This window comes from Nomascus leucogenys, chromosome 2, assembly GCF_006542625.1.
Source record: "Nomascus leucogenys isolate Asia chromosome 2, Asia_NLE_v1, whole genome shotgun sequence".
Taxonomy (NCBI): domain Eukaryota; kingdom Metazoa; phylum Chordata; class Mammalia; order Primates; family Hylobatidae; genus Nomascus; species Nomascus leucogenys.
In genome coordinates, this window is record NC_044382.1 from 72,090,478 (window position 1) to 72,118,169 (window position 27,692).

The following is a 27,692-nucleotide window of genomic DNA, read 5'->3' on the forward strand; positions in this document are numbered from 1 at the left end:
AGAGCAAATGTAACAGAAGACCCCTCTGGAACCTAGACTATGTGTTTAAATCCCCTCAGTGCCTGTGGTGGTGCATTTATTCCTTGAGGTCTGTCACATTTCTCAGTGGCTCTGAGAGTTGCACATGAACTGTACACTACAAGTGCTCATCATTCTCCTTCTAGGTGCTCTGATGCCTGATCAACTCAAACGCCTCTCTCTTTGAGCTGTGTGTATCAGCAAGGGCTGTTAATGGACAGGGTGTTTTCACAGTTCATTAACCTGATGACCACCAATTTCAGCCTTGAGGATGAGTCAGAAACATGAATTTCTAGGCAAAGAAGGGATCATCTGGACTCTAAGAATCACTGGTTTCCTGGATGGAGACAGGAAAGGGAGGGTAGGAAAGTCTACACGGCAGGCATCTCTCAACCAGTCACAGCATCTTCCTAGATGTGTCCTTCTGAGCTATCCCCTAGTCTTGGAATTTAATGCCATTCAGCACCAAGCCTGCCCTGGTTCAGCATTTCCATCCACCTGTGAAGGATTCCCCACCACACCCCAATTAAGGACAGGTACTTTTTTGTAAGATACAATAAAAATTACTAAAAAAGGAGAACAGGGAATAGCAGACACACAAAACACAAAGCCAAATGTTTATTATATCCAATAGACATAAAATTACTCTGTCAAATTGCTATAAAAGGTTTTAAATGCTAAGTCAATTTCTAAGTATCTATTTCACTACAGACAGCCAAGAGTATAACTTGCTTCAGCCCATGGTTCTATCTGAGTAGCCTGGGACTGTAGGCCAAAGCACTGGCCTCAGAAGACTAAATCAACTATTGGACTTGACGTTCCATGAGAATTCATACAACCCTCTGCAGAACTTCCCCATCTCCAATCCCTCAAAGCTCTTCTTCACTGCTCTCCGGGGCATACCCTTACCATCTTCTGTAACTACGGGTCTGTCTTCACAGCAGACTAACGTTCTTGAAGCTAGGGACTACGATCTTCTTCACCTTTAGATTCAGTGCCTAACTATATCTGGTACCCAGTTTTTGTTCAACAAAAAAAATCTGTAAGTTAAGGATACTAGCAGTGCTTGTTTCACTTTTTATTTACTTTTGTTGGTTTATTATTTTTAAAATTGGGTTTACCTCAAACCAGAAAATGAGAGATAATTTATACACTGTACTGACATTATTTTACTTGCAAACCAACCTCTTTGATTCAAGTATTCTCGACTCATGTCTTTTCTACTATTCCAGTTGTATTTCACAAAACATATAAATAATATGGACATGTCAAGCCATAATCAGGTTTATACTGGGTAAACTAACACCTGCAAAGAACAGAAAGGGTTTGCTGGACTATGACATACCACAGAATGGCTTAACATTTGATACATTTTAGTGGTACTAATTTTATAACTTTGGGAAACATCTGTTCATGTAAAGCCCAGCAAGGGCTAGTCATCAAGTGCTAGCAATGGGAAGGCAGATGGTGAGGGGTTAAGTGATGTAGTCATTTGAAAATGTCTATAAATTCTCCCTTCAAGAGGTGGAGCTTAATTCTCCTTACCCTTGAATATAGGCTAGACTTAGTGACTCCCCACTTACAGAATAAGGCAAAAATGAGCACGTCACTTCCACGGGGAGGCCACTGAAAGGCACTGTGGTTTCCTTCTTGCTTTCATACTCAGGGGAAAGCCAGCCACCATGCTGTGAGGAACTCTATAGAAGGGCCGTCAAGGAGAGGAACTGAGGCCTCTGCCTAACAGCCAAGTCAGTGAGCAGAAAAGTCAGCCCCAGTCAAAGCATCAGATGACTGCAGCCCCAACCAGTATCTTGCTTGCAACCTTATACCACACTCTTCGCCAGAACCACCAGCTAAGCTGCTCCCAAATTCCTGATCCAGAGACCTGTGAGATAAATGTTTGCTGTTTTAAGACACTAAGTTTTGGGATGGTTTATTACATAGTAGGTAACTAGTATCGGTGGTGAGCCTTTGGGGGGTTTATGTGAATTCAACATGCCTTGGGAAAAGCAGGGTAAAGTTGAGGAAAGAAAAGGGGTATAAATGACTAAAAAGAGTAGATGCTGCCTTGCTCAACAAGTGCTTAAAACTAGAGTTAAGTGAGCTCTGTGAATATATGAGAATGACTATTAAACTCTATAGCCATTCTACTAGTTCTTTTTATCAATTAAAGATAGTATGAAAGGGGGAAAAAGCTCCAAAATTGTTAATAGCATCTTTATTGTTTCACTGGTGCAAAAAAAAATCATAATTGTGATGCATTTCCTGCTAAATTTACAATGAAGGTGATACATAAATTATATAGATCACAAATTTTCTTTTATACTATTTAAAACCCAATTATATTGATAAATATGTCCAGAGGACAATGTAGGTTCTTAATGGATGGCTGAGTCCAAATATGCAAAATATATCTTCTGGTTTTGACCATGGTGCTTTAAAATTCTCAAACATGCATTAATATATTCTAGTTTTAGGGAAAATCTTACACATGGCCTTATCTTGCAATTTAGGGAAAAGCCCAAGATGAATTTCACATACACTATTCCTTTCTTCTAAATTAATCTCAAATTGGACTAGAAAACAAGAGAGACAGACACTTTTGGGTTAGTACTCCCCAGGAATGAAGAAAATACACAATCAACAATGAAGCAAAAAAAAAAAAAAAAAGAAGGAGAGTTTCATTAGTAGCCAAGATAAGTGCTTGTGGGTTTTTTTGTGGGTTTTGCTTTTTTTTTTTTTAAAGATCACAGGAATTTTAAATAGCAGATCAGTCATGCTACTTGGGGTGATCAGAAAGACTTGAACACTTACCAAGTGAATAATTTTATTAAGGTCCTGAAGGTGAGTGTCCGGAGGTGCTGGGTAAAACACATCACAGGTAAGAAACGGGAAACCTACCTCAGCATTTCTGAAAGGCACAATCTATGGAAGGGAAACCTAGCGTAATAAAACCCTCACTGGGTGTACATGGAAAGGAGTATGGTGAGCCGTTTCCTTTTTAAAGGATGAGACCTTCATAAATTGGCCCCTCAGATTCTGGTGATTCCCGCCGCAAGCGCAAATGCTCCAGTGTGTTATGAAAATGTTTGTTAATCTGCTCTGTTTCTTCACTGGATTCAAGATTCGGGAGGTCTTCTCGAATCTTTTGGATAAGCTGGTTTAAAACCTGAATTGTTACCTACAAAATAATATGTACAAATTCATGATCAAGCATGTAGCACAAAAAATGAAAGGCAATTTAATAAAACTGTTTTGAGGAGTTTCTGTTACGCTCACCAATTCCCTGAGTAATTATGAAAAAAGAAAGATGGGGATACAATTCCTAGTTTGAACAATTACTGACTATCAAAAAAAAAAAACAACCCTTTCATACAAGCAAAATTGGCCCGGCGCAGTGGCTCATGCCTGTACTCCCAGCACTTTAGGAGGCTGAGGTGGGCAGATCACTTGAAGTCAGGAGTTTTGAGACCAGCCTGGCCAACATGGTAGAACCCCATCTCTACTAAAAATACAAAAATTAGCTGGGCGTGGTGCCGGGTGCCTATAATACCAGCTATTCAGGAGGCTGAGGCATGAGAATTGCTTGAACCTGGGAGGCAGAAGTTGCAATGAGCTGAGATTGCGCCACTGCACTCCAGCCTGGGTGACAGAGCCAGACTCTGTCAAAAAAAAGAAAACCAAAATTTTATTTAACTTACAAATCTTGACCAAAACTGTATTGCTAAAAGGATACTGCGTTTAGGAATTATTATTATTATTATTATTTTTGAGACGGAGTTTCACTCTTGTTGCCCAGGCAGGAGTGCAATGGCACAGTCTTGGCTCACTGCAGCCTCCACCTCCCAGGTTCAAGCGATTCTCCTGCCTTAGGCTTCCAAGTAGCTGGGATTACAGGCGCCTGCCACCACGCCTGGCTAATTTTTGTATTTTTAGTAGAGACGGGGTTTCACAATGTTGGCCAGGCTGGTTTCAAACTCCTGACCTCAGGTGATCTGCCTGCCTTGGCCTCCCAAAGTGCTGGGATTACAGGCATGAGCCACCATGCCCAGCCTACGAATTATCTTAAACTAGAACATTATGACAAATTAGCCTATTATTTGACATCTGTAAATTATTTTATATTTTTAAAATGAACAGTGATTAAAGTATCAGAATGATAAACTTTTGTACATATCAAATCTCCTAAGAGTAGGAAGGGAAAATATTAGTTTATTAACAACACTTTACTAATTCACTTATCGCATCATTTTCCTTTTCATAAAAATAGATATATCTGTTCAGAATTTCTATAAAAAGCTGCACTTGTAGAGAGGGGTCCATGCACTGATTTGCTATTTTTAGAGCTTTCTTTAGGCACTCCATTACCCTCTTGCCTCCGTGAAGCTAAAATAAAAGGGCAGGGGGACAGTGAAGAGATTAATGAAACATCCCGTTTTCATACAAAGAAACACAACACTACCGTGCTCTTTCATGTTTTAAAGCGACACAACAAATTTAAATTCTTTTCATTCTCCTCCTCCTTGTTTTGAAGTATACAGCTGTATTTTTTTAAAAACAGGTAGCGGTTTGAACTTGCTATGTTACAATATCCTCAAAGCAGAGGCTTCACTACAAGATGAGACTCTCTTTTTTAACAAAACAAAGCAATTTTGTTCATCAGATTTCCAAGCACCCCAAATGTTTCACCTCCAGAACACAAGGCCATGACAACTGATCCCTGTTATCGATCCTGTCTGCTATCATGCAGTCAGGAATGACCTTACCTCCTCCCCATTTTTGTCCGTGTTTCTGCCAGACCAGAAGAGATGTGCACAGGTGCTCACAGCTCGGCCCTGATCAGGTTTCTTTAGAAGTTTGGATGCAGCAAGGGCACACTGAGTCCTCAGAGGTTCGTGATTCTCTTCACTGAAGCACTTCATCCTTTCAAAAGTGCCAATGATCAAGGTGATGGCAGCTAGCTGTGCTTTGGAATCACTGATTTCATCTTCATACAGAGAAAATGCCTAGTGAACACAAAGCAGAAAGGACTTTCAAGGACCAACCATCCTCTAGTTGAGCATTTTCCAAAGTACTTGTCACCAAACCTCCATCCTGTGAGACTTCTGCAGCCTTCATATCAGAACTGCTGCACCCTCTCCTGAGAGCCACGGGACACAGCTGAGATGGAAAAAACGCTAAAAAGTTGCAATAAAGAAACTTCTTTCAACTTTGTTTAACCCAGGGTTCCCAAACTGAATTTTGGGAATTGAGTGCATTTCCCAAATTTCATGTTCCATGAAACACTTTTACCATGACCCACTTGGAAATCTTAGATTTCATCAGCAAATGATCAACACCAGTCAATTACGACAATAATATTAACAGGTTCCATAATGGTGGGAAGGTGGTAGTTACATATTCAGTAAAAGAAGAGCAAATTCATGTGCATTACCACCATGCCTGCAAACAAGCAACTGAACCCAGCAGAACTGACGTGACAACACAGAAAGAACAGATCATCACCTGGGACATGAATTCATATGTGACTGTTTCATGATTTTCAAAACCAATTTCCCCAGCAGCTAGTGCTCCTTGAAGAAAAAGTCTTAAGGGCAATTCTGCCAGCTCTGCTTTGATCAAAGCACTGATAGTCTGGTGGGCAAATGAAAAAATCTTCTGGCATTTCTTTTCCCATTTGTCATCCTAAAACAAGAAAAAACATTTTAAGTTACCTTAAGTTCAAAATTAACTTGTACCAGGATATCCATTTTATTTAAAACTTTTAATAGAACAAAATAGTGAATGCAGTAAGTTGAGTGCACAGTTTTCCTGTCATTTTCCTTCTTTGTTTCAGTTATAGGGCAAACAAGTAAATCAAGCAGGATGTCTTCTCAAAACATCATTTGAGGTTAAATTGCCTTTGCAATGTTAATGTATTTGTTATTTGTTTTTTCTTTTTGAGACGGAGTTTTGCTCTTGTTGCCCAGGCTGGAGTGCAGTGGTGCAATCTTGGCTCATTGCAACCTCCGTCTCCTGGATTCAAGTGATTCTCCTGCCTCAGCCTCCCCAGTAGCTGGGATTACAGGTGCCTGCCACCACACCCAGCTAATTTTGTATTTTTAGTAGGGGTGGGGTTTCACCAATTGGCCAGGCTGGTAACTCCTGACCTCTAAGCGATCCGCCCACCTCAGCCTCCCAAAGTGCTAGGATCACAGGCGTGAGCCACCGCACCCAACCTGTTTTTTCTTTCCTTTTTTTTTTTTAATAAGCTCTGTTATCCAGCTGGAGTGCAGTGGTGTGATCACTGCTCATTGCAGCCTTGAACTCCTGGGTTCAAGTGATGCTCCCACCTCAGACTCCTGAATAGCTAGGACTACAGGCTCGCATCACCACACCTGGCTAATTTTTATTTTTTATTTTTGGAGAGACAGGGTCTCATTCTGTTGCCCAGGCTGATCTTGAACTACTGGCCCCGAGCAAACCTCCCCCCTCAGCCTCCCAAAGTGTTGGGATTACAGGCATGAGCCATCACACCTGGCTGATAAAATTGTTTTTTCTGATTTGTAAGTTACATTCCCAAATTGGATAAAATTAGAAAAATACACAAAATCATCCACACATCATCCCTAAATCTACCGCCCAGGGATAATCACTGGTAACATTCGGATGCTAAATGTTTCTTTTTTTGTATGTAAATATAATGTAACTGGCATTTTTGTGTGTGGTTTTCTTTTTTCTCTTTGGGGCGATCTCGGCTCACTGCCACCTCTGCCTCCTGGGTTCAAGCCATTCTTCTGCCTCAGCCTCCTCAGTAGCTGGGATTACAAGTGTGCCACCACGCCCTGCTAATTTGTGTATTTTTAGTAGAGAAGGGGTTTCACCTTATTGGCCAGGCTAGTCTTGAACTGCTGACCTCAAGTGATCCACCCATCTCAGCCTCCCAAAGTGCTAGGATTACTGGCATGAGCCACTGCATCTAGCCCTTATTTTCTTGAGAGTTAAAACAAAATTGATTCACACTTCAAGTAATTTGTATCTAATTTTTCTTTTTTTTTTTTGAGAAGAAGTTTCCCTCTTGCTGCCCAGGCTGGAGTGCAATGGCATGATCTCAGCTCGCCACAAACTCCGCCTCCCAGGTTCAAGTGATTCTCCTGCCTCAGCCTACCGAATAGCTGGGATTACAGGCATGCGCCACCACACCCAGCTAATTTTCTATTTTTGGTAGAGACGGGGTTTCTCCATATTGGTCAGGCTGTTCTCAAACTCCAGACCTCAGGTGATCCGCCTGCCTCAGCCTCCCAAAGTGCTAGGATTACAGGCATGAGCCACTGCGCCCAGCTCTAATTTTTCTTTCACTTATGTTGTCCTAACAATTTTCCCGATACTAATTCGAAATCATTTTAATGACTAGAAAATATTATGGAGACTGGCTATGGCATAATTTATTTAACTATTCCCTTTTAGAAATAATCTCTAATATTACAATGAATGTTCTATATACACTAAGCTTTATTGAGACCCTAATTATTCCCTTAGTTTAAATTCTTGGAATTCTACTTGGAAGTAAAATTATTGGATATTTTAACACCCTACTTACATATTGCCAACTTCCTAGAACTATTATAGTAATTCACACTGCCAACATTAGATGGGAATGAATTTTCATCACACCATCACCATTGCTGAACCTTATTTTTCATCTCTCTTTGCCAATTTGATTTCTTAAAAGGTTAGTTGTTGTAATTACAAGCGAGGTTAAGTATTTTATCATGATTGACTATCCAAATTTCTTCTTGTTAAAGCAATCAGTTCTCTTCATTTTTAAAAGATGGCGAGAGGCTGGGCATGGTGGCTCATGCCTGTAATCCCAACACTTAGGGAGGCCAAGGAGGCAGGAGGATCGCTTGAGTCCAAGAGTTTCAGACCACCATGGGCAACATGGTGAGACTCTGTCTCTACAAAAAATAAAGAATTAGCCAGCGTGGTGGCACATGCTTGTAGTCCCAGCTACTCAGGAGGCTGAAATGGAAGGATCGCTTGAGCCTAAGAGTTCGAAGCTGCAGTGAGCCGTAATCATACCACTGTATCCCAGTCTGGGCGACAAAGACCTTGACTCAAAAAAAAAAAAAAAGTGACAGTGGCAGTCATAGACCTTGGCACAGTGCATGACAACACAGGAAGAAATGCTAGTAAATAAGTAAAGGCTAGTTACTTTTATTTATTTGCCCTAAATCGTTTTGATCCCCAGAATTTTTTTATCTTATAACTGAAAGTTTGTATTCTTTGGCAACTACTGTTCTAGTCTTTGCTTACACAAGTTCAACCATTTTTTAGTGACTGGGTCTCCCTTTGTTACCCAGGCCGGAGCGCAAAAGCACAGTCATAACTCACTGCAGCCTCCAACTCCTGGGCTCAAGCTGTCCTCCTGCCCTAGCCTCTTTTTTTGGGGACGGAGTCTCACTTTGTCACCCAAGCTGGAGTGCAGTGGCCCGATCTCGGCTTACTGCAACCTCTGCCTCCCGGGTTCAAGTGATTCTCCTGCCTTGGCTTCCTGAGTAGCTGGGATTACAGGCATGTGCCCTCACGCCTGGCTAATTTTTGTATTTTTAGTAGAGACAGGGTTTCACCGTGTTGGCCATGCTGGTCTCAAACTCCTGATCTCAGATGATCTGCCCACCTCGGCCTCCCAAAGTGCTAGGATCACAGGTGTGAGCCACCACACCCGACCCTGCCCTAGCCTCTTGAGTAGGTAGGACTACAGGCATGTACCACCACACCTGGCTAATTTTTTAATTTTTTTTTAGACGGGTTTCACTCTTGTTGCCCAGGCTGATGCCCAATGGCACGATCTCAGCTCACTGCAACCTCTGCATCCCGGGTTCAAGTGATTCTCCTGCCTCAACCTCCCGAGTAGCTGGGACTACAGGCATGTGCCACCATGCCCAGCTAATTTTGTATTTTCAGTAGAGACGGGATTCTCCATGTTGGTCAGGCTGTTCTCGAACTCCCGACCTCAGGTGAATCGCCTGCCTCGGCCTCCCAAAGTGCTGGGATTACAGGCGTGAGCCACCACACCCGGCCTTTTTATTTTTTAATAGAGATTGGGTCTTGCTATGTTACCCAGGCTGGATGAATTCAACTTAAAAAACAATTCTACATATAAATGAAGTGATACAGTATTTGCCTTTCTGTGTTTGGCTTATTTCACTTAGAATAATGTCCTCCAGATTAACCCTTGTTGTCATAAATGGCAAGATTTTCTTCATTTCTATAGCTGAGTATTATTCTACTATGTAGAGAATATGTGTGTACATACTTATATATACACACATATATATGTATATACACACACATATATACACAATTTCTTTACTCATCTATCGATGGACACTAAGATTGTTTCCATATCTCAGCCATTGTGAATAATGCTGCGATAAACATGGGAGTGAAGGTATCTCTCTGAGATACTGATTTCCTTTCCTTTGAATACATAACTAGATGTGGGACTGCAGGGTCACATGGTAGTTCTAGTTTCAGTTTTCTGAGGAACCTCCATACTGTTTTCCATAATAGCTATACTAATTTATATTCCCACCAACAATAAACAGCGTTCCCATTTCTCTACATCCCTGCCAACACTTGATTTTCTGTTTTTTTGGTAACAGTTATTCTGACAGATGTGAGGAGACATCTCATAGTGCTTTTGATTTACATTTTCCTGATAAATGATGTTGAACATCTGTTCATATACCAGTTGGCAACCTGTATGTCTTCTTTGGAAAAATGTCTATTCAGATCCTTTGCTCATTTTTAAATCCAGTTATTCATTTGCTTGCTATTGAGTTGCGTTCCATATATATTTTAGGTATTGGCCACTTTTCAGATGTATAGTTTGCAAATATTCTCCCCCATTCCATTGCCTGTCCCTTCACTCTGCTGCTTGTTTCCTTTTTAGTTTATTAAACTTATTTTTGCTTATTTTTTGCTTATTTTAAACTTATTTTTGCTTACTTTAAACTTATTTTAAACTTACTTTTTGCTTATTTTAAACTTATTTTTTGCTTATTTTTAAACTTATTTTTCCTTTGGTTGTGTAGGTTTTTGGTTTCATATCCAAAAAATCATTGACCAATGACAAGGAGGTTTTTCCCTATGTTTTCTTCTAGGAGCTTTATGGTTTCAGGTCTTTAATCCATTTTGAGTTCATTATTATATATGGTATAAGAGTCCAATTCCATTTTTCTGCACGTGGATATCCAACTTTCCCAATACTATTTCTTGAAGAGACCATTTTTTTCCCCTTTGTGTATTCTTGGTGTACTTATGAAAGATTAGTTTATTGCATATGTGTGGGTTTATTTCTAGACTCTCTATTCTGTTCCATTGGTCTATGTGTCTGTTTTTATGCCAGTACCATATTACCATACTGTTTTAATTACTATGGCTTTGTAATGTAGGCTGGTTGCAATTTTTATTGTTATATTCACAAATTCCTATCCATAAATGCTGGTAAAGAGTGAATGATAAGCTGGCCTAATAAAAATTGGCCAAAAGCTGCTGTTTCATGCTAGTAGGTCTACTGCATACATCTTTTTTCTCTATTATGAGAAAATCAAGTCCGTACTGAGGCCGGGTGCAGTGGTTCACACCTACAATCCTAGCACTTTGAGAGACTGAGGCAGGAGGATCACTTGAGGCCACAAGTTCAAGACCAGCTGGTCAATGTGGCAAGACACTGTCTCTACTAAAAATACAAAAATTAGCTGGACATGGTGGTGCACACCTGTAATCCCGGCTACTTAGGAGGCTGACACACAAGAATCGCTTGAACCCAGGAGGTGGAGGTTGCAGTGAGCCAAGACTGAGCCACTGTACTCCAGCCTGGGCAACAGAATGAGACCCTATCGCAAAACAAACAAACAAACAAAATTAAGTTACTGAGGTTGTTCCTTAACATTAACCTGACTGTCCAACTTTCAGGTACATGAGCTTGAGGTATTTTCTTCAAAACTACACCATGAAGACTCAAGCCATGGTTCCATTTTGAGGAAGAAAAAAGCTCATAAAAAGCTGCCCACAACTCATGATATTATTCAATGATATGCCTTTAGAGAGAAATGACTGCAATGCTAGGCCCTCTCCTTAGGTTTTAAAGCTAACCTGAATTAGAACTTAGGAAAGAGTTTCCGCATAAATTCACACTGCTTTAATCTTGCATTTCTAAGTGCTTTTTATGTGATCCCTCAGTTAGTATGTGATCCACCAACATCACCGTCAGGAACACTTAACACAGGATAAGTAACAAATAGAGAGTTGGCGAAAATGGGATTTTATTATACCACTGTCTATTTTTGTATGTTTGAAATTTTTTATAATATAAAACAAACACACACACACTCAGAGTGATGAAAAAGGAAAAAAGTACCTAAATTCTTAGAGTAAACTCACCACTTTAGAATTCTCTTTATATGAAAAGCCAGCTGGTAAGCTGCAAATACCAAAGGTGGCAGGTGAAGCGAATCCGCTGATTTCCACCAGCTCCAAAATGTTTTCGTGCTGTGTTCAAAATCTGACCCAAAAGCATTAAAGAAAAAAAAATTTCCAAACTATGATTAATCATTTGTGAAATAAATGTGGGCTCTAATAATCATTGCTAACATTTTGTGAATATATACAATGTACCATAGCTTATGGTAGGCAATTTACATATTTCTTATCTCCTCAAGTTGTCACAACAACCCAGAGACAGATACAATTCCATTTCACAAATGGGGAAGACTGAGTTTCAGAGAGGTTGTATAACCTGCCCAAGCTAGTGAGTTAGAAGCAAAGATATATTGAAATATATTTTCATACACACATGTGCAAAGTATGCTGCACTGATAAAGAATGTAGGCTCTGGCCAGGTGTGGTGACTCATGTCTGTAATCCCAGCACTTTGGGAGGCCGAAGGTGGACAGATCAGTTGAGGTCGGGAGTTCAAGACCAGCCTGGCCAACATAGGGAAACCCTGTCTCTACTAAAAATACAAAAATTAGCTGGGCGTGGTGGCGCACACCTGTAATCTCAGCTACAGAGGAGGCTGAGGCAGGAGAATTGCTTGAATCCAGGAGATGGAGGTTGCAGTAAGCTGGGATCACGCCACTGCACTCCAGCCTGGGTGACAGAACAAGATTCCATCACAGAAAAAAAAAAAGAAGAAAAGAGAAAAAAAAAAGGCTGTGAAGATACTCAAGAGACTCACATTTAAAAGCAGATGCTAATACTTATTAAATGTGTGGCCTTGGGCAAATTATTTACCTTCTCTTAGCCACAAGTTTCTATAAACTCCTAGGGTTGTTGGGAAGATCAAGTGACACATGTGAAGTCTCACCACTACTTAGCACAAGGTATATGCTCAGTAATATTAACTATTATTATGATACAGAACAACTATATGCATATCACTGGTACATCATATCTCCTCATTCAAAAAAATATTAAGGCCATTTAAGTCAAGGAAAATGCTAACATACTTTAAAAGAGCTACTTGTGAAATATTCCATGAATTCTGTGTTTTTCTTGGGTTTTTTTTTCTGAAATGGCACAACATAGAGCCAATTCAGAAAAATTACAAGAAAAACACAGAGTTTATAAAATATTTTTAGTATATGTGACACAATGGCATTCAGGTTTTGTGAAATTCCTGATACGGTAGATGAATAAGAGAATGCATTTCCCCTAGGGGCAGTCAGAGCTAATGACCCTATCATTAAAGATCTCCATACATGGGAATAACCAATTAGCCACATGCAGAAGGCATACTTTTTTTTGAGACGGAGTTTCACTCTTGTTGCCCAGGCTGGAGTGCAACAGCGTGATACCCACTTACTGCAATCTCCACCTCCCGGGTTCAAGTGAATCATCTCCTGCCTCCCAAGCAGCTGGGATTACAGGTGCCCACCACCATGCCCAGCTAATTTTTTGTATTTTTAATAGAGATGGGGTTTCACTGTGTTGGCCATGCTGGTCTTGAACTCCTGACCTCAGGTGATCCATCCACCTCAGCCTCCCAAATTGCTAGGATTATAGATGCGAGCCACCATGCCCAGCCGGAAGGCATAGTTTCTAACTACTACATTTGGTATGTAATAGAAAATGAAAACACACAGATACACACAATCTCACATAGAAACATAAGGGAATCAGTTAAAATACTCAGTCACTCTGTACAGATCATATAGCTCACAGAGCACAATACCACAGTCCTGGAATGTTTGTCACTCAACCAAGACAAAGACCATCACATTATCAACAGAAGTCAGCCTCTTATTTCACACTGATTATGAAGAAGTACAGGAGTGTCAACTACAATGAAGAAAGTCAACAGAAAGAGATGAGACAGTCAGGACGTCCTCAAGCAAATGTCTTTTTCATCATAGCAGCCTAACAGCCTTATGCATCCAAGAATGGTTAAACTACTTTGCCCAAACAATAAATTAAGCAGTCAACCATGCTAACCCTTCACTAAAATAAACTACCTATCTATTATCAGTCACTGATACCCCTACTCAGGCAACATGTTTTATCCATTTCACAAAGATTCCCTGTGGACTAATAATAAAGAGAGAACCTCATGTGATTGTTCTTTATCAGAAAAAAAAGTTAAGAAAAAGGCAAAATGAATTTTTAAATCTTTCATCAAAAAACAAAAACATTTTCAATATGACAAATATAATTTATACTTGCGAATTTGGAAAAGTAAAATTAAATATAAGAATTGTATTTCTTATAAAGTTTATTATAAGCAATACATAGTTCAGAAAAAAATGAACATGCAATAATTATGGGCACTCAAGTAAAAGAAGACAGACTTTTTTGTAATTCTCAGATAGTCTTCAAAAGAAATAGAGCAACTGAATTGTTACTCACATGCTCCAGAAGTTTACAAACAATTATGTGTTTATACATAAAGTAAAAGCCCATGGATGCCATGAATCTTTTTTTTTTTTTTTTGAGATGGAGTCTCGCTCTGTTGTCCAGGCTGGAGTGCAGTGGCACAATCTCGGCTCACTGCAACCTCCGCCTCCCAGGTTTAAGTGAATCTTTAATTCAGTTGCAATTCCTTCAAAACCATCTAAGACCAGAAAGTGAATTAAACCATTTTAAGCACTTGAACATGTGATTTCACTAGGAGCTGATACGGGGATATACTAAGGGTAAACTCATACCAAGAACTGCTGGTCAGGGTCCTCAGAGCGCAGCAGATGAATGAAGCGGCCCACAAGGCTCTGCTCATCAGCAAAATCTTCTGGATCAGGGTCTTCTACAGGTTGATCTGGCTGATCTTGAATCAACGTGGATACCAAATTCATTATGGAATCCACCTGTAACATGCAAGGCACAAGAAACCCACTGACGTGAAACCACTGGCATATAAAGGCACTGTCAAAAGTGTTTCCAGTCATAAAATTAAAATACAGTATCAACAAGACATTCCTTTTTTTGGTGAGAAAGTCGATACACATGTATGTCATACACACATATACAGACAAAGGTCTGGAAAGATATGCACAAAATGTTAATTAATAGTAGTTATTCTCTATCTGGTGGAATTATAAATGTTTTATAATTCTTTATACATCTTCAATTTTTAATTTATATAACGAATAAGTTACTTGTAAATTTTATTTAGTATTGAATTACCCTCCCCTCCCATCTCAGGTATCTAGGTCCAAAGTCTAAAAGTGTAACACTGTTTCCCTAAAATAGCACGTAGGTATTCTCTTACCTGGTCTTGAGAGACAATTTCTGTGTTATAATCCAGAACATTCCTAAGCACATAACAACTCATGCCCTTTCTGGACTCGTAGTCAAAGTATTCAAAGAGTGGGTGAAAATGTTTTAATTTCAAGACTGTTAAAATATTGTTGTGTCAACTGGTATATTCAGAAGTCTGGTGAGTTCCTTTGAAACTGCACTACTGGTAGCAATACTACAAAAAGAAAAACAGAAGTCCTAATGAATAAAATTAACTTTCTATACACAAATAGCACTTGTTCCATAAGAATTTGAAATTTTTCATTACACATTAAAGGAAATGGGTCAATTGAATCACACCACCACAGAAGACTATAACAACCTCCTTTCAAGAGGATAAAAATGCTTATCTAAACGCAAATATATATTCATCTATTATTTTTCTGTTGATACAAAACTAGATACAGTTTCCAACTCATGAACAGATGGTATAGCTAGAGTTAAGATGACTGTCTAGAATTCAATGACATTTCTAAGGGAAGTATTTTAAGTGGTAGTTTGGTTCCCAGGGGGCAGCCAACAAGTATTATATATTCATGATGAAAATAAGTAGGAAAAAAACTCCATGCAAAACCAGGAATTCGACACAATAGAAAAATACATAAACTGTTTCTTCTGCATCGGATGTTGGTGATTAAGGAAAAGCAGGCTGACTGACTTTTAGGTAGTCATTAGTAAAATAATTCTGTAGATATTGAGGCATATTGGGGCATTTATTACAACCTCTTTAGAGGTTGTTATTTCCAATTATTTTGTCTATTTTTACTTTAAAATTTACTTGAGGAGAAAGACATAGATACATCATTTAATTTTTTTAATTTAAATTTTTTTTATTTTTAATTTTATTTTTTACTAGAGACGAGGTCTCGCTATGTTGCCCAGGCTGTTCTCAAACTCCTGGACTCTAGTGATTCTCCCAACTCAGCCTCCTGAATAGCTGGGATTACAGGTGCAAGCCACCACACCTGGTACATCATTTAATTTTCTCTCACACTTATCATTCCATATCTGGACTTGTTTTCAGTTCGCACACACACAAAACCAAAAATGACCAAAAGAAAAAGGGTAACACAAAGGGAGGAAAAAAAGAAGAAATTTTCTTGATGCAGGTAAACCACTGGAAGAGAGACAGAAAGGAGGAAGATTACATGAGGTAAAATTCTGAAGAATATGTCGGGGGGAGGCAGGCCTGGCTTGACCCAAGTTGAGAGCAGTGGGGAATGGGGCAGGAAGGGAACTGCTGGGGAAGGTAACAGGATCAGAGCTGCCCATAGTGGCCACTAGAGGACGCCATAGGTCTAGGACAGAACAGCTGAGGAGGATTCAAGTTGGAAATAGTACTGTTGATATTTCCTTTAAGGTATCAAAATCAAAGCTCAAAATAGAAAAGATATTTAAACCAATTTAATTCTGCACCTTAAATATACATAGCCCCTCATTTTTCGCCATGTGCTCATTCGCAGGAAAACACTACTTATGGAAATAAATACTGCCTGACAAAGTTTCCTTACCAGTTTAAGAACAAACTCATTCACATGCAAGCTTGTCCAACCAGAAGCCCACAGGCCGCATGCAGCCCAGGATGGCTTTGAATGCGGCCCAACACAAATTCGTAAACTTTCTTAAAACATTATGAGTGTTTTGGGATTTTTTCTTTTTTAAGCTCATCAGCTATCGTTAGTGTTAGTGTATTTTATGTGTGGCCCAAGGAAATGCTTCTTCCAATGTGGCCCAGGGAAGCCAAAAGATTGGATGCCCCTGATACACAGAAAGGGATCCAAACTGGAGACACTGGTCCCTGAAAACTGCCTACGGTCCATAGGTACCACACTTTCATTAATATAAAAAAAACCAAGTAATTGGTCACTACTTTCTGCCCCTAATAGTGCTAAGGATGACAATCTTAATGCATGATTAAAACAAGACAAATGCCAGCAGTTCAAAAAACAATTGAGAAAGAAAAGGAAATCTAGGACAAAAATATCTTTATGAGGATTTTTACAAAAATGTAACTGACTTACTGTTCAAGGTTGAGCTTATTGAATATCTCCACTGTTGTTTCTAGAACTTTATCAACATAGTCCACACGATCAGGGTAACATTTCATGGCAAGATTAATGAGAGAGACTTGTAAAGATACAACATCCTCTGAAGGCATGTCTTGTCTAGACTGGAATGTTTAGAAAACCACACAACTTATTTTAAACAATTGTAAAAGGAAGGCAGAGAAGTTTCAAAATTTTCAGAACTTAGGAGAAATGCTACACAAACCTGTATCACTGTAGCCACCTGCTGTGAAAACATATCAAACAGTTTAATATCCGCTGGGATTCCAGGTCCATCTTCACGGTGAGCAAATAAAGCTAATCTAAAAAAAAAAAAAAACAAAAACAAAAAACCCTTTATTTTAAAAGATATAGGGTTTGGGTAGTGAGATCATGGATGACATCTTATTCTTTATTGCTTTTCTATATTTTATATGAGCCCAAAAGGTTTTTTTTTTTTTTTTTGAGACAGAGTCTCGCTCTGTCGCCAGGGCTGGAGTGCAGTCACACACTCTCCACTCAATGAAACCTCCACCTGCTGGGCTCAGGCCATCCTCCTTCCACCTCAGCCTCCTGAGTAGCTGGGGCTAACAGCATGTGCCACCATACCCAGCTAATTTTTGTGTTTTCTGTAGTGATGGGGTTTCACCATGTTGCCCAGGGTGGTACTGACCTGGACTCAAGCAAGCCTCCCTCCTTGGCCTCCGAAAGTGCTGGGATTACAGATGTGAGCCACTGAACCCGGCCTCCTCAATTCATTTTTAACTAAACAGTTTGGCCAATGAAACCTTTTTCATCAGCATTCTTATTTCATACCATAGTAAGTAGATTTTCAACAAGATAATTCTCTCAAACTCTTTGAAGCATAATTAAGTACATATGGACAGAAAGGCATTAAAGTGACAAATGTATTCAACAACCATGATTTAAATAAATAACCTTTAAACAATAGAAGTACATAGACTATTTTAAGATACTGCATTTTAACTAAAGCTTGAAATACAACTAAGTTTAAAATTCATAAAATTAACTTTTATTTCCCACATCTTATATTACTCAAAATAATATGTTTCATTATCATTATCTGTTTGTCAGAGTCACAACTACATCCACATTTTACTATGCCCAGAAGCATCACTACTGCCAGAGATGTGTAAGTGACATTACAGGCAACTCAGGAAAATCCAGTTAGTAGCTTCCTTTAAGAGTGGGCCTGATAAGTATGGAATTTTTGCTGCCCAGGATTGAGCCGATAATTTGGAAAAATTTGTTATCTAAATTCTCAAGACTTTAAAACTAATAACTTAGTTTTTTAAAAAACATACAAAAGGTATCTGCAGAAATAAATCTTCTCTTAGGTTTCTGGTTTCATGACAATGCTTACAAGTGTAAGACAGATATTATGTACTACTACACAACATGGCTGCAAAAGTCACCAATTGGCCAAGCGCAGTGGCTCATGTCTGTAATCCCAGCACTTTGGGAAGCCGAGGCAGGCGGATCATTTGAGCTCAGGAGTTTGAGACCAGCCTAGCCAACCTGGAAAAACACTGTCTCTACTAAAAATACAAAAATTAGCTGGGCATCGTCGTGCATGTCTGTAATCCCAGCTACTCCGGAGGCTGAGACACTAGAATCACTTGAACCTAGGAGTCAGAGGTTGCAGTGAGCCGAGATGGTGCCACTGCACTCTAGCTTGGGTGACAAGAGTGAGGCTCTGTCTCAAAAAGAAAAAAAAAAAAAATCTAACAAAATAAAAAAGTGGATGTACTAAACATATGTGATACTTAAAATTTTTTCTTTAAGAAAATGTGATGATAGAGTGATTAAACATTTTCAATCATCTGTATCTTACGGCTACTCTAAATCAAATGAGTTCCCACTGCAAGATACTTACATCATGGTAAAAAACAAATTTTGTTCCTCAATATGATCTTTGGATTTGTACAATTTAAAAAAATAAGTCTGTAAAATGTCTTTAAATGTCAATTAAACACACAGAATAAAGATATTCATTATCTTCATGTCTCCTGCATATTTAAGTTAAGCCTCTTTCATGTCTAACCTAGGCAAGTACCTAGTACTCATACTCACAAAGCTAAATTATTTATAGTATAATTAAATTAAGATCATTGGTATGATAAAGATGTAACAGAAACAAATAATTCAAAAAAATGTTTAAAATTCATTATTCCCAAGTCAGAGCATTTATCCTCTAGTGTTGGAAGGTCTTACCTATCAATTAAAGCAATGATTATGCTTTTCATGTTTACATTCTGGTGTAACTCAGCACAGGCCCGAAGAAAAGGATTCAAAGTCTGGAGGTGAAATTCATCAGGGAAAACCTGAAAATCAAATGATCAATACAAATAAAAGTATTTCACATAATATTCTAGACTCACATATGGTAAAGTTCACATTTGTGGGAAAAAAACACTGTATTCTTACACAACTAAATTCAAACACATTACTTTTGAACCTCTCTACTAAACATAAGCTCAGACAGAAATATTCCAATAAACGAAGTGCACCTACAATTAAACTAAAGCTATAGAGACCTAGAAAACTCAGATTACTCATTCCTACATTTTGGAGGAAAATCAACCACATCGATACAAAGACCAAGGTATATGTTAGAAACAGAAAATTCCTATTTTTAAATTATTTTTAGAAGAAGCAAGATTACATGAAAAAAAAGGAAACACTAAAAAAATTTTTTAATTTTTTATAGAAATGGCATCTTGCTGTGTTGCCCAGGCTGGTTTTGAACTCCTGGCTTCAAGAGATCCTCCCACCTTGAACTCCCGAAGTGCTGAGATTACAGGTGTGAGTCACCACACCCCACAAGGAAAATTCTTTATTCAGGAAAGCTTATTTCTTATTCCATCAAAATTTTTTCAAAACAATTAAATTTAATGAAAGATAAAATAGGTCATTTAAAAAAATGAAATAAATGTTCCCACCTACCTGAATAATACACTCCATGAGATATTCTTGAGCCAAAGCATCTCTACAGTTTACAACTTGCTCCAATATGCCAGTCAAAACAATCTAAAAGAGAAAAAAACACACATAAGGGTTAAAATCTGTTTTTGAAATCTTAAGCTATTCCTCTAGTAACACATTTGAACTACTAACTTGAAAACCGTATTTGAGATTTTTCTCAACAAGACTTCACCACTTCTAAACTTTAAAAGCTTTTTTCTTTTTGAGACAAGGTCTTGTTCTGTTGCCCAGGCTGGAGTGCAGTGGCACAATCTCCACTCAATGCAACGTCCACCTCCTAGTCTCAAGCCATCCTCCCACCTCAAGCCTCCTGAGTGCTGGGACTACAGGTACGTTCCACCACGCACAGCTAATTTTGGTAATTTTTGTAGAGATGGGGTCTCCCTATGTTGCCCAGGCCTGTCTCAAACTCTTGGACTCAAGTGATCCATCTGCCTTGGCCTCTCAAAAGTGAGCTTTTTTCTTCATGGCTTGTGCTTGTATATCCTCAGAAATCTTTGTCTAATCCTAGGTCAAAAAGATTTCCTCTGTGTTTTCTTCTAATAGTGTTAGGTTCTGTATTTAGGTCTCTGATAGATTTTTGTGTTTTTTCTATAAGGTATGAGGAATGGGTCAAGGTTCAGGTTTTTTGTTTGTTTGCGTATAAACATCCAATTGTTCCAGAATCACTTGCTGAAAAGGTTGCCTTTGTACTTTTATCAAAAATAACTAATCATAAATATCTGGGTCTATTATGGATTGTCTAGTCAGAGATCGGTAAACTGAGCTGCTGCTTGTTTTTACAAATAAAGTTTTTCTGGAACACAGCTATGCCCATTCACTTCCATATTGTCTGTGGCTGCTTTTGCACCATTATCTGCAGTGTTAGTAGTTGTAGACTGGGGTGTTCAACCTTTTGGCTTGAAGAATAATTAGAAGAAGAATTGTCTTGGGCCACACATAAAATACACTAATAATAGCTGCTGAGCTTTAAAAAAAAAAAAGCAAAAAATCTCATGTTTTAAAGTTTACAAACTTATGTTGGGCCATGTTCAAAGCTGTCCTGAGCCACAGGTTGGACAAGCTTGTTGTACAGCATATGTCTTGCAAAGCCAAAAAACATTTATTATCTGGTCCCTCACAGGTAAAGTTTGCCATTCCCTGTTTTATTCCCCTCCATTGATTTGTGTGTCTGTCCTTTTCACCAATACCACACAGGATCTCACTGTGGCTTTAGAGTAAATCATGAATTCGGGTTGTTTGGGTCTCAAATTTGTTCTTCCTTTTCAAATTTGTTGCAGCTGTTCCAAGTTCTTTGTTTCTTCATATAAACTTTAGAATCAGCTTCTTAATTTCTACAAAAGTCTGCTGGGATTTTGACTGAGATTACATTGGAGCTATAGATCATTTTTTTTTTAAAATGCTATCTTGACAATATTAAATCTTCCAATCCACAAACATTGCATATGTATCTTTCTGTTTATTTAAGTCTTCTTCAGTAAAAGCCATTTTAAGATTTTTTCAATGTAATATTATATAACAAAAATATTCTGATTTTAAAAATCAGATTTCAGTTTATCTCAGAACATAAGAAGAGGTAACAAAAATATATAAACCTGTTTGTAACGTTCCACATTTACACCTTCCAGGTGACTGAGGCGCACCAAATTTGTTCCCACTAAAATTCTCAGTTCTTGTCTTTCTCATTCTCTTTTTTCTCTATCTCGGCTATGTCCCTGATGCTGCATTCGCACCCAGAGCTTGTTCATTTCTGCAAAGTTGAGCAGTACAAAATCCATGGAATCACTGATATCTCCAGTTGTTTCTTCACTGCAAAGAAACAGAAAAGCCTTTACACAGTATTTACAGGACCAACTTACTGCTATCCCTCTCCTTTGTGCATTGCCTACTTATCTCTGTAGTACACCAGTGCTTTACAAAAAATCACTTTCAATTTCATTGGCTTAGTGTTAAATTTCAAAGGGAACAGAATCTAGGGAAAAAAGTACCTGGAGAGGACAGTATAAATTTAAAGGGCAAATTACTTTCCCCAACTCCCTATCCTGGGCCAAGTGGACTTGCTCTTATGGCAACTTCCTTAATTCAAAAAGGCTAGAAGGGTGGGCATGGTGGCTCATGTCTGTAATCCCAATGCTTTGGGAGGCCAAGGCAGGAAGATCGCTTTAGGCCGGGAGTTTAAAACTGGCCTGGGCAACATAATGAGACCCCATCCCTACAAACCAAAAACAAAAACAAAAGGCTAAAAAATTAACACTTAGGGTGTACTGCTAACTACATCATTTTACTGTTGAATATTTTGTTTTTAATTGGAATGTAAGCTTTGTGAGGGAAGAGACCATGGATTTCCTGCTTTATTTTCTACATCTCCTAGGATGGAGACCTCAGTAGCTTTCAAAAATTTTTATTGATTGCCTAATTAAATGCTCAAAATGGACAGTCAAAATGTAATAAAGCAAATAACTTTATCAGTTTCTCTACATTGTTAAATTTTTTTATCTTTTCTGTACTGTTTAAAAAAGAAATTGATGCAGATATATTAAAAAAAATTGAATTGTACACCTTAGAAATAAATGAAAATATTAAAAAGAAAAAACCAAAATCTGTTGGGGCAAACTGAAAAAAGATTAAAAATTAAAGAAAGAAAATAAATGAATAAACTTTTAAAAAAAGGAATGAAGTTCTTTAATCTGGGGACCTGTCATGTGAACAGCTCACCCCACTGAAGACCACAGTTGGCTGCCCACCTGCCCCTGCTGTGGGATAAAAGTATAGTAGACTTCGATTCTAGAATACTGATTACACAAGAGACAGGAGTGTCTCTGAATAGCTTTTATTTTTTCTTTTTTGGAGTAATAGCTAACTTGTAACAGATAGTTCAAATCACTTATATTCCAAGGTAACTAGCAGTCTATAAATTATAAAATCTGATAGACATTAAAGGAACAATTATGAAATCCAGCTGGCTCACACTTTACTACTTCATTACAAATTCAATTTCCAAATATAACCCCCTTTAAAAAGTTGTATTTTCAAAGAACATTTAATGTAGTGGAAAAATGCTCAATTACATGAAATAAAAAAGCAGGTCCTAATAATCCAAAGATAAACTTTGCATAAGAGTACATTTTAGATCATACCACATATACTGAGGAGTTCTATATGACAAAGGAAATCTATATACAAATGCTACCTAAATGGCTGACTGGGTGGAAGAATTATTCATACTTACTATATTTCTGTACATGTTTCCACACTTTTATACATTCTACAATGAAAGAAATATTGCAACAAAATCAAGAAAGAAATCACTTACTCTGTTGGCTCTCCTTCATCAGGTAAGATATTTCTGGTACACTGAAGAAGGTAATTTCGAAGAAACAGACCCCTCAAGGGATGCTGCACACCAGGGCTCATTTCTACCAAATCTTTCAAAATGTCCTTCCTGGACTGAGGAAATGACTTGACATATACAACTCCAACTGTGATCAAAAGGTAACTAGGAGAATTATGAAGAAATGCTGATTAGAAATCAAATATTCAAATCAAGAATTTGATTATTTCCAAACACACTGAACAAAACATTAAATAAACAAGACAGGTACCATGTTGTTTTCTCCTGCATGATAAGGAAAATATCTCATTTAAATATAACCGCTGACTGACCTCTAAAAAAACTATATATATATATTCACTCGCATACATCACACACACACACACACACACGCAGAGACATATACTGTATATATACAAGATAGATATTACTTTAAACATATTAGGAAGATAATAATTGTTATATTGATTTTTCTAACAGTCAAGACACTAAACAAAATAGCAAGCATGTCCATTTTTCCTGTTTCCAAAATTCTTCAAATATCTACATTATTTGAATCATCTCATTGGAAATGTCCCTAACACATTGCCAGAAAGCGGCCGGGAAGTAGTTTCTTCAACCTAACAGCTGGTTCTCTATTAAAAATGCTACCAGGCCAAGCACGGTGGCTCACGCCTACAATCCCAGCATTTTGGGAGGCCAAGGTGGGCGGATCATGAGGTCAAGAGATTGAGACCATCCTGGCCAACATGGTAAAGCCCGTCTCTACTAAAAATACAAAAATTAGCTGGTGTGGTGGCGCATGCCTGTAGTTCCAGCTACTCAGCAGGCTGAGGCAGTAGAATCGCGTGAACCCAGAAAGCAGAGGTTGCAGTGAGCCGAGATTGAGCCACTGCACTCCAGCCTGGCGACAGAGCAAGACTATCTCAAAAAGAAAAAACAAAATGTTTCCAAGGAACCTAGTAGAATGATTCCAAGAGGGAGCTTTGTGATGAGAATGATCAGCATGCAAATAAATACTGGCTATGCTTTTTTTTTTTTTTTTTTTTTTTTTTTACACAGGTATTGCTCTGTGGCCCAGGCTGGAGTGCAGTGGTGTGATTTTGGCTCACTGCAACTTCCGCCTCCCCGGTTCAAGAGATTCTCTTGGATCAGCCTCCCCAGTAGCTGGAATTACAGGCACATGCCACCACGTCTGGCTAATTTTTGTATTTTTAGTAGAGACCAGGGTTTTCACCATGTTGGCCAGGCTGTTATCAATCTCCTGGCCTCAAGTGATCCGCCCGCCTTGGCTCTCAATCTACCATTTATTAATAAAGCTCTAGTGCCTTTTTTTCCTTCATCCCCACCCCACCCTCACCCTACCCTCTCCATCATCCATCCATCCACCAAAAGAATTAGAGGAGATTGAAATGGCAGTCAAACCTATCCCCAGAATGGTGAAAGCCGCCAAAATCACTGGGAGCCCCCACTTTAGTGGGGAGACATTTGCTGCAGGTGGCTGGGGGAGCAGGAAAGAGGTGAGGCTGTTGAATGGTGCTCCTTGAAATGGGATTCCCTAGACCAGCAACATCAGCATCACCTGGAAACGTACTAGAAATGCAATGTCTCCAGCCCAGACCAGACCACAAGCTCAGAGGCTCTGGGAGTTGGGCTGGTGTGTTTCATGATGCCCTCCAGGTGATCCTGGTGCACATTCAAGTTTGGGAACCACAGCCCGAGGAGATGTGGAAGACAGGGCGAGGCCCCAACTTCAGAGCCCTGAGTAGGATACAAGTAACTTGGAAGTAGTAATAATTAGATGGGAATCTCTCTCTCAGTGAATTAGAGCAAATTCGGTTTTCCCTGTGATAGCATCACTGTCCCTTTCCTTCTGATGGAGACATCTAGGTGGCATGACAGAAGCATCTGGAAGGGCCAGTCCCCTGATGAACCTCTGGAGGTGGGTCAAGCCTGGGAGCTCAGGCAGTTGGTGTTGCTGTTGGGAAAGTTTACACTGGGTCCCTCTTTTAGAGCTGTTGGAATTGAGGCCCACAAAGGGCAAGGAAGAAGGAGAGCCAGGACCCAACACCGGAACCTCTGGCCACATAATCTGCCTGTCAGCGCCCTTCCCCAACTCCTTCTTGGGCCCAGTTGTGTGTTCCTTGGACCTTGCTCTCTCCCTCCCCTTGTATGCATGCTCTGGAGTGTATATGCCCACCTAACTCTGCTGGTCTTGACTTCACTCAGCCCTCCAGAACCACATTGAGTCCCACGACCTCATGTTCCGGAAGGCTTCAGTTCTCCTTGATTCCTCTAGCAGCTCTGGCAGGTGCTCAGGGGAGACAGAGGCACTGAGGGGAGGTGGAGGCGCCAAGGGAGGTGGAGCAGATGAATTTGGAAAGTTCTCCTGAAGAAGAGGTAGGGAAGAGGAGCATGCTTGGCAGAGAAGTGTGGAAGGCAAGACATTTGAGAAACATCACAGATACTTAGGGAGACTATTCTTTGTTTTCTTTTCTTTTCTTTTTTTGAGATGGATTCTCGCTCTGTCGCCCAGGCTGAGTGCAGTGGCGCGATTCTGCTCACTGCAAGCTCCGCCTCCCGGTTCACGCCATTCTCCTGCCTCAGCCTCCCGAGTAGCTGGGACTACAGGCGCCGCACCCCGCCAGCTAATTTTTTCTATTTTTAGTAGAGACAGGGTTTCACCGTGTTAGCAGGATGGTCTCGATTTCCTGACCTCGTGATCACCCGTCTCGGCCTCCCAAAGTGCTGGGATACAGGCGTGAAGCCACCGCGCCCAGCCGGGAGACTAATTTCTTAATGCAGAGGAAAAGTGCTAGCAATATAAGAACAAAACTTTCACTAAAGCATATGGCTATATGATTCCTTTTATCTTCCAAAGAGTGTATAGACTTACATAAGAGTCTGGAATGAACATCAAAACATGTTGCAGTGATTATCTCCGGAAGCTGTAATTTGCATTTCTGTTTCCTTTGTTTCTTATTTTTCTGCATAAGCATTCATTGACTTTTTTTCAGATGTAATTCATATACCATAAATCACCACTTTATCTTTAAAGCATGCAATTCACTGGTTTTAGTTTATTCACAAAGTTGCACAACCATCATTCACCATCTAATTCCTGAACATTTTCATAACCCCAAGAAGAAACCCATGCACCCGGAGCAGTCACTCCCCCACATTGTCCTTTCCCAGCGCGAGGCAACCACTAATTACTTTCTCTCCCTTTGGATTGGTTTCTTCTGGACATTTCAATAAAATGAGTCAGACAATGTGTGTCTTTTGTGAATGGTCTCTTTCACTCAGCATGTTTTCAGGGTTCACCCATGTTATAGCAGGTATCAGCACTTCGTTGCTTCTTTTTGCCAAACAATATTCCATTACATGGATAGACTGCATTTTATTTATCCATTTATCAGGCGATAGACCTTTGTGTTGTTTCCACTTTGGGGCTCTTATAAATAATGCTACTCTAAACATTTGTGTACCAGTTTTTGTGCAGACATATATATTCAGTTCTCTTGGGTGTATGCCTAGGTGTGGGATTGCTGAGTCATACAGTAACTCTATGTTGATTTTTTTTTGAGACAGGGTCTTGCTCTGTCACCCAGGCTGGAATGCAGAATGCAGTGGTACAATCGTACCTCACTGCAGCCTCGACCTCCTGGGTTCAAGCAATCCTCCCACCTTAACCTCCAGAGTAGTTGGAACTACAGACACACACCACTAACTTTTTCTTTTTTAGAGACTGAGTCTGACTCTGTTGCCCAGGCTAGTCTCAAATCCCTGGGGTCAGATCATCCTCCTGCCTCAGCTTCCCAAACTGCTGGGATCACAGGTGTGGGCCACCATACCTGGCCTATGTTGGACTTTTGCTTTCCAAAGAATTTGAACCATTTTACATTCCTCCCAGCAATGCATGAAGGATCTGATATCTCCAACACTTGCTAATACTTGTGATTGTCTGTTTATTATAGCCATCCTAGTGAGTGTGAAGTGGTATCTCATTGTGGTTGTAATTTGCATCTCTCTGATGATTAATAATGCTGAGCATCTTTTTAAAAAATATATTTTTACATATTTTTTATCTTTGACAAATAACAATTGTATATAACTATGGGTATGATGTGACATTTTGATATATGTGTACATTATGGAATGATCAAATCTAGCTGATTTACCAATTAATCACCTCACACACATAATTTTCTGTGATGAGAACATTTGAAATACATTGTCTTAACAATTTTGAAATATACTATACATTATTTTTAACTACAGTCACCATGCTGTGCAATAGATCTCAAAAACTTATTCTTTATATCTAACTGAAACTTTGTATCCTTTGACCAACATCTGATTCCCTTCCCACTCAACCACTCCCCACTCCCAGCCCCTGGTAACCAGGCAGAGAAGTGTGGGAAGGCAAGACATTTGAGAAGACATCACAGATACTTAGACTATTCTTTGTTTTCTTTCTTTTCTTTTTTTTTGAGATGGAGTCTCGCTCT

At 39.2% G+C, this 27,692-nt stretch overlaps 1 protein-coding gene and 1 pseudogene across 2 annotated transcripts in view; one reads left to right on the plus strand and one right to left on the minus strand.

Annotated features, from left to right (window-relative positions):
- Positions 1 to 605: 605 nt before the first annotated feature.
- LOC100594025 lies at positions 606 to 23,279 on the minus strand (annotated as a pseudogene). The gene is made up of 13 exons (XR_004026544.1): positions 23,164 to 23,279; positions 21,446 to 21,659; positions 19,812 to 19,895; positions 19,080 to 19,189; positions 17,071 to 17,167; positions 16,821 to 16,969; positions 14,771 to 14,974; positions 14,211 to 14,366; positions 11,449 to 11,569; positions 5,524 to 5,703; positions 4,785 to 5,024; positions 4,261 to 4,404; positions 606 to 3,199 (listed from the first exon to the last, which is right to left on the minus strand). The product of XR_004026544.1 is annotated as a vacuolar protein sorting-associated protein 35-like (transcript).
- A 1,314-nt stretch (positions 23,280 to 24,593) lies between these two features.
- LOC100582153 (ATP-binding cassette sub-family C member 11) overlaps positions 24,594 to 27,692 on the plus strand; it is a 40,312-nt gene continuing 37,213 nt past the window's right edge. The window contains 2 exon segments of the mRNA XM_030821836.1: positions 24,594 to 24,678; positions 25,411 to 25,492. Coding sequence (XP_030677696.1) covers positions 24,594 to 24,678; positions 25,411 to 25,492 — 167 coding nt within the window.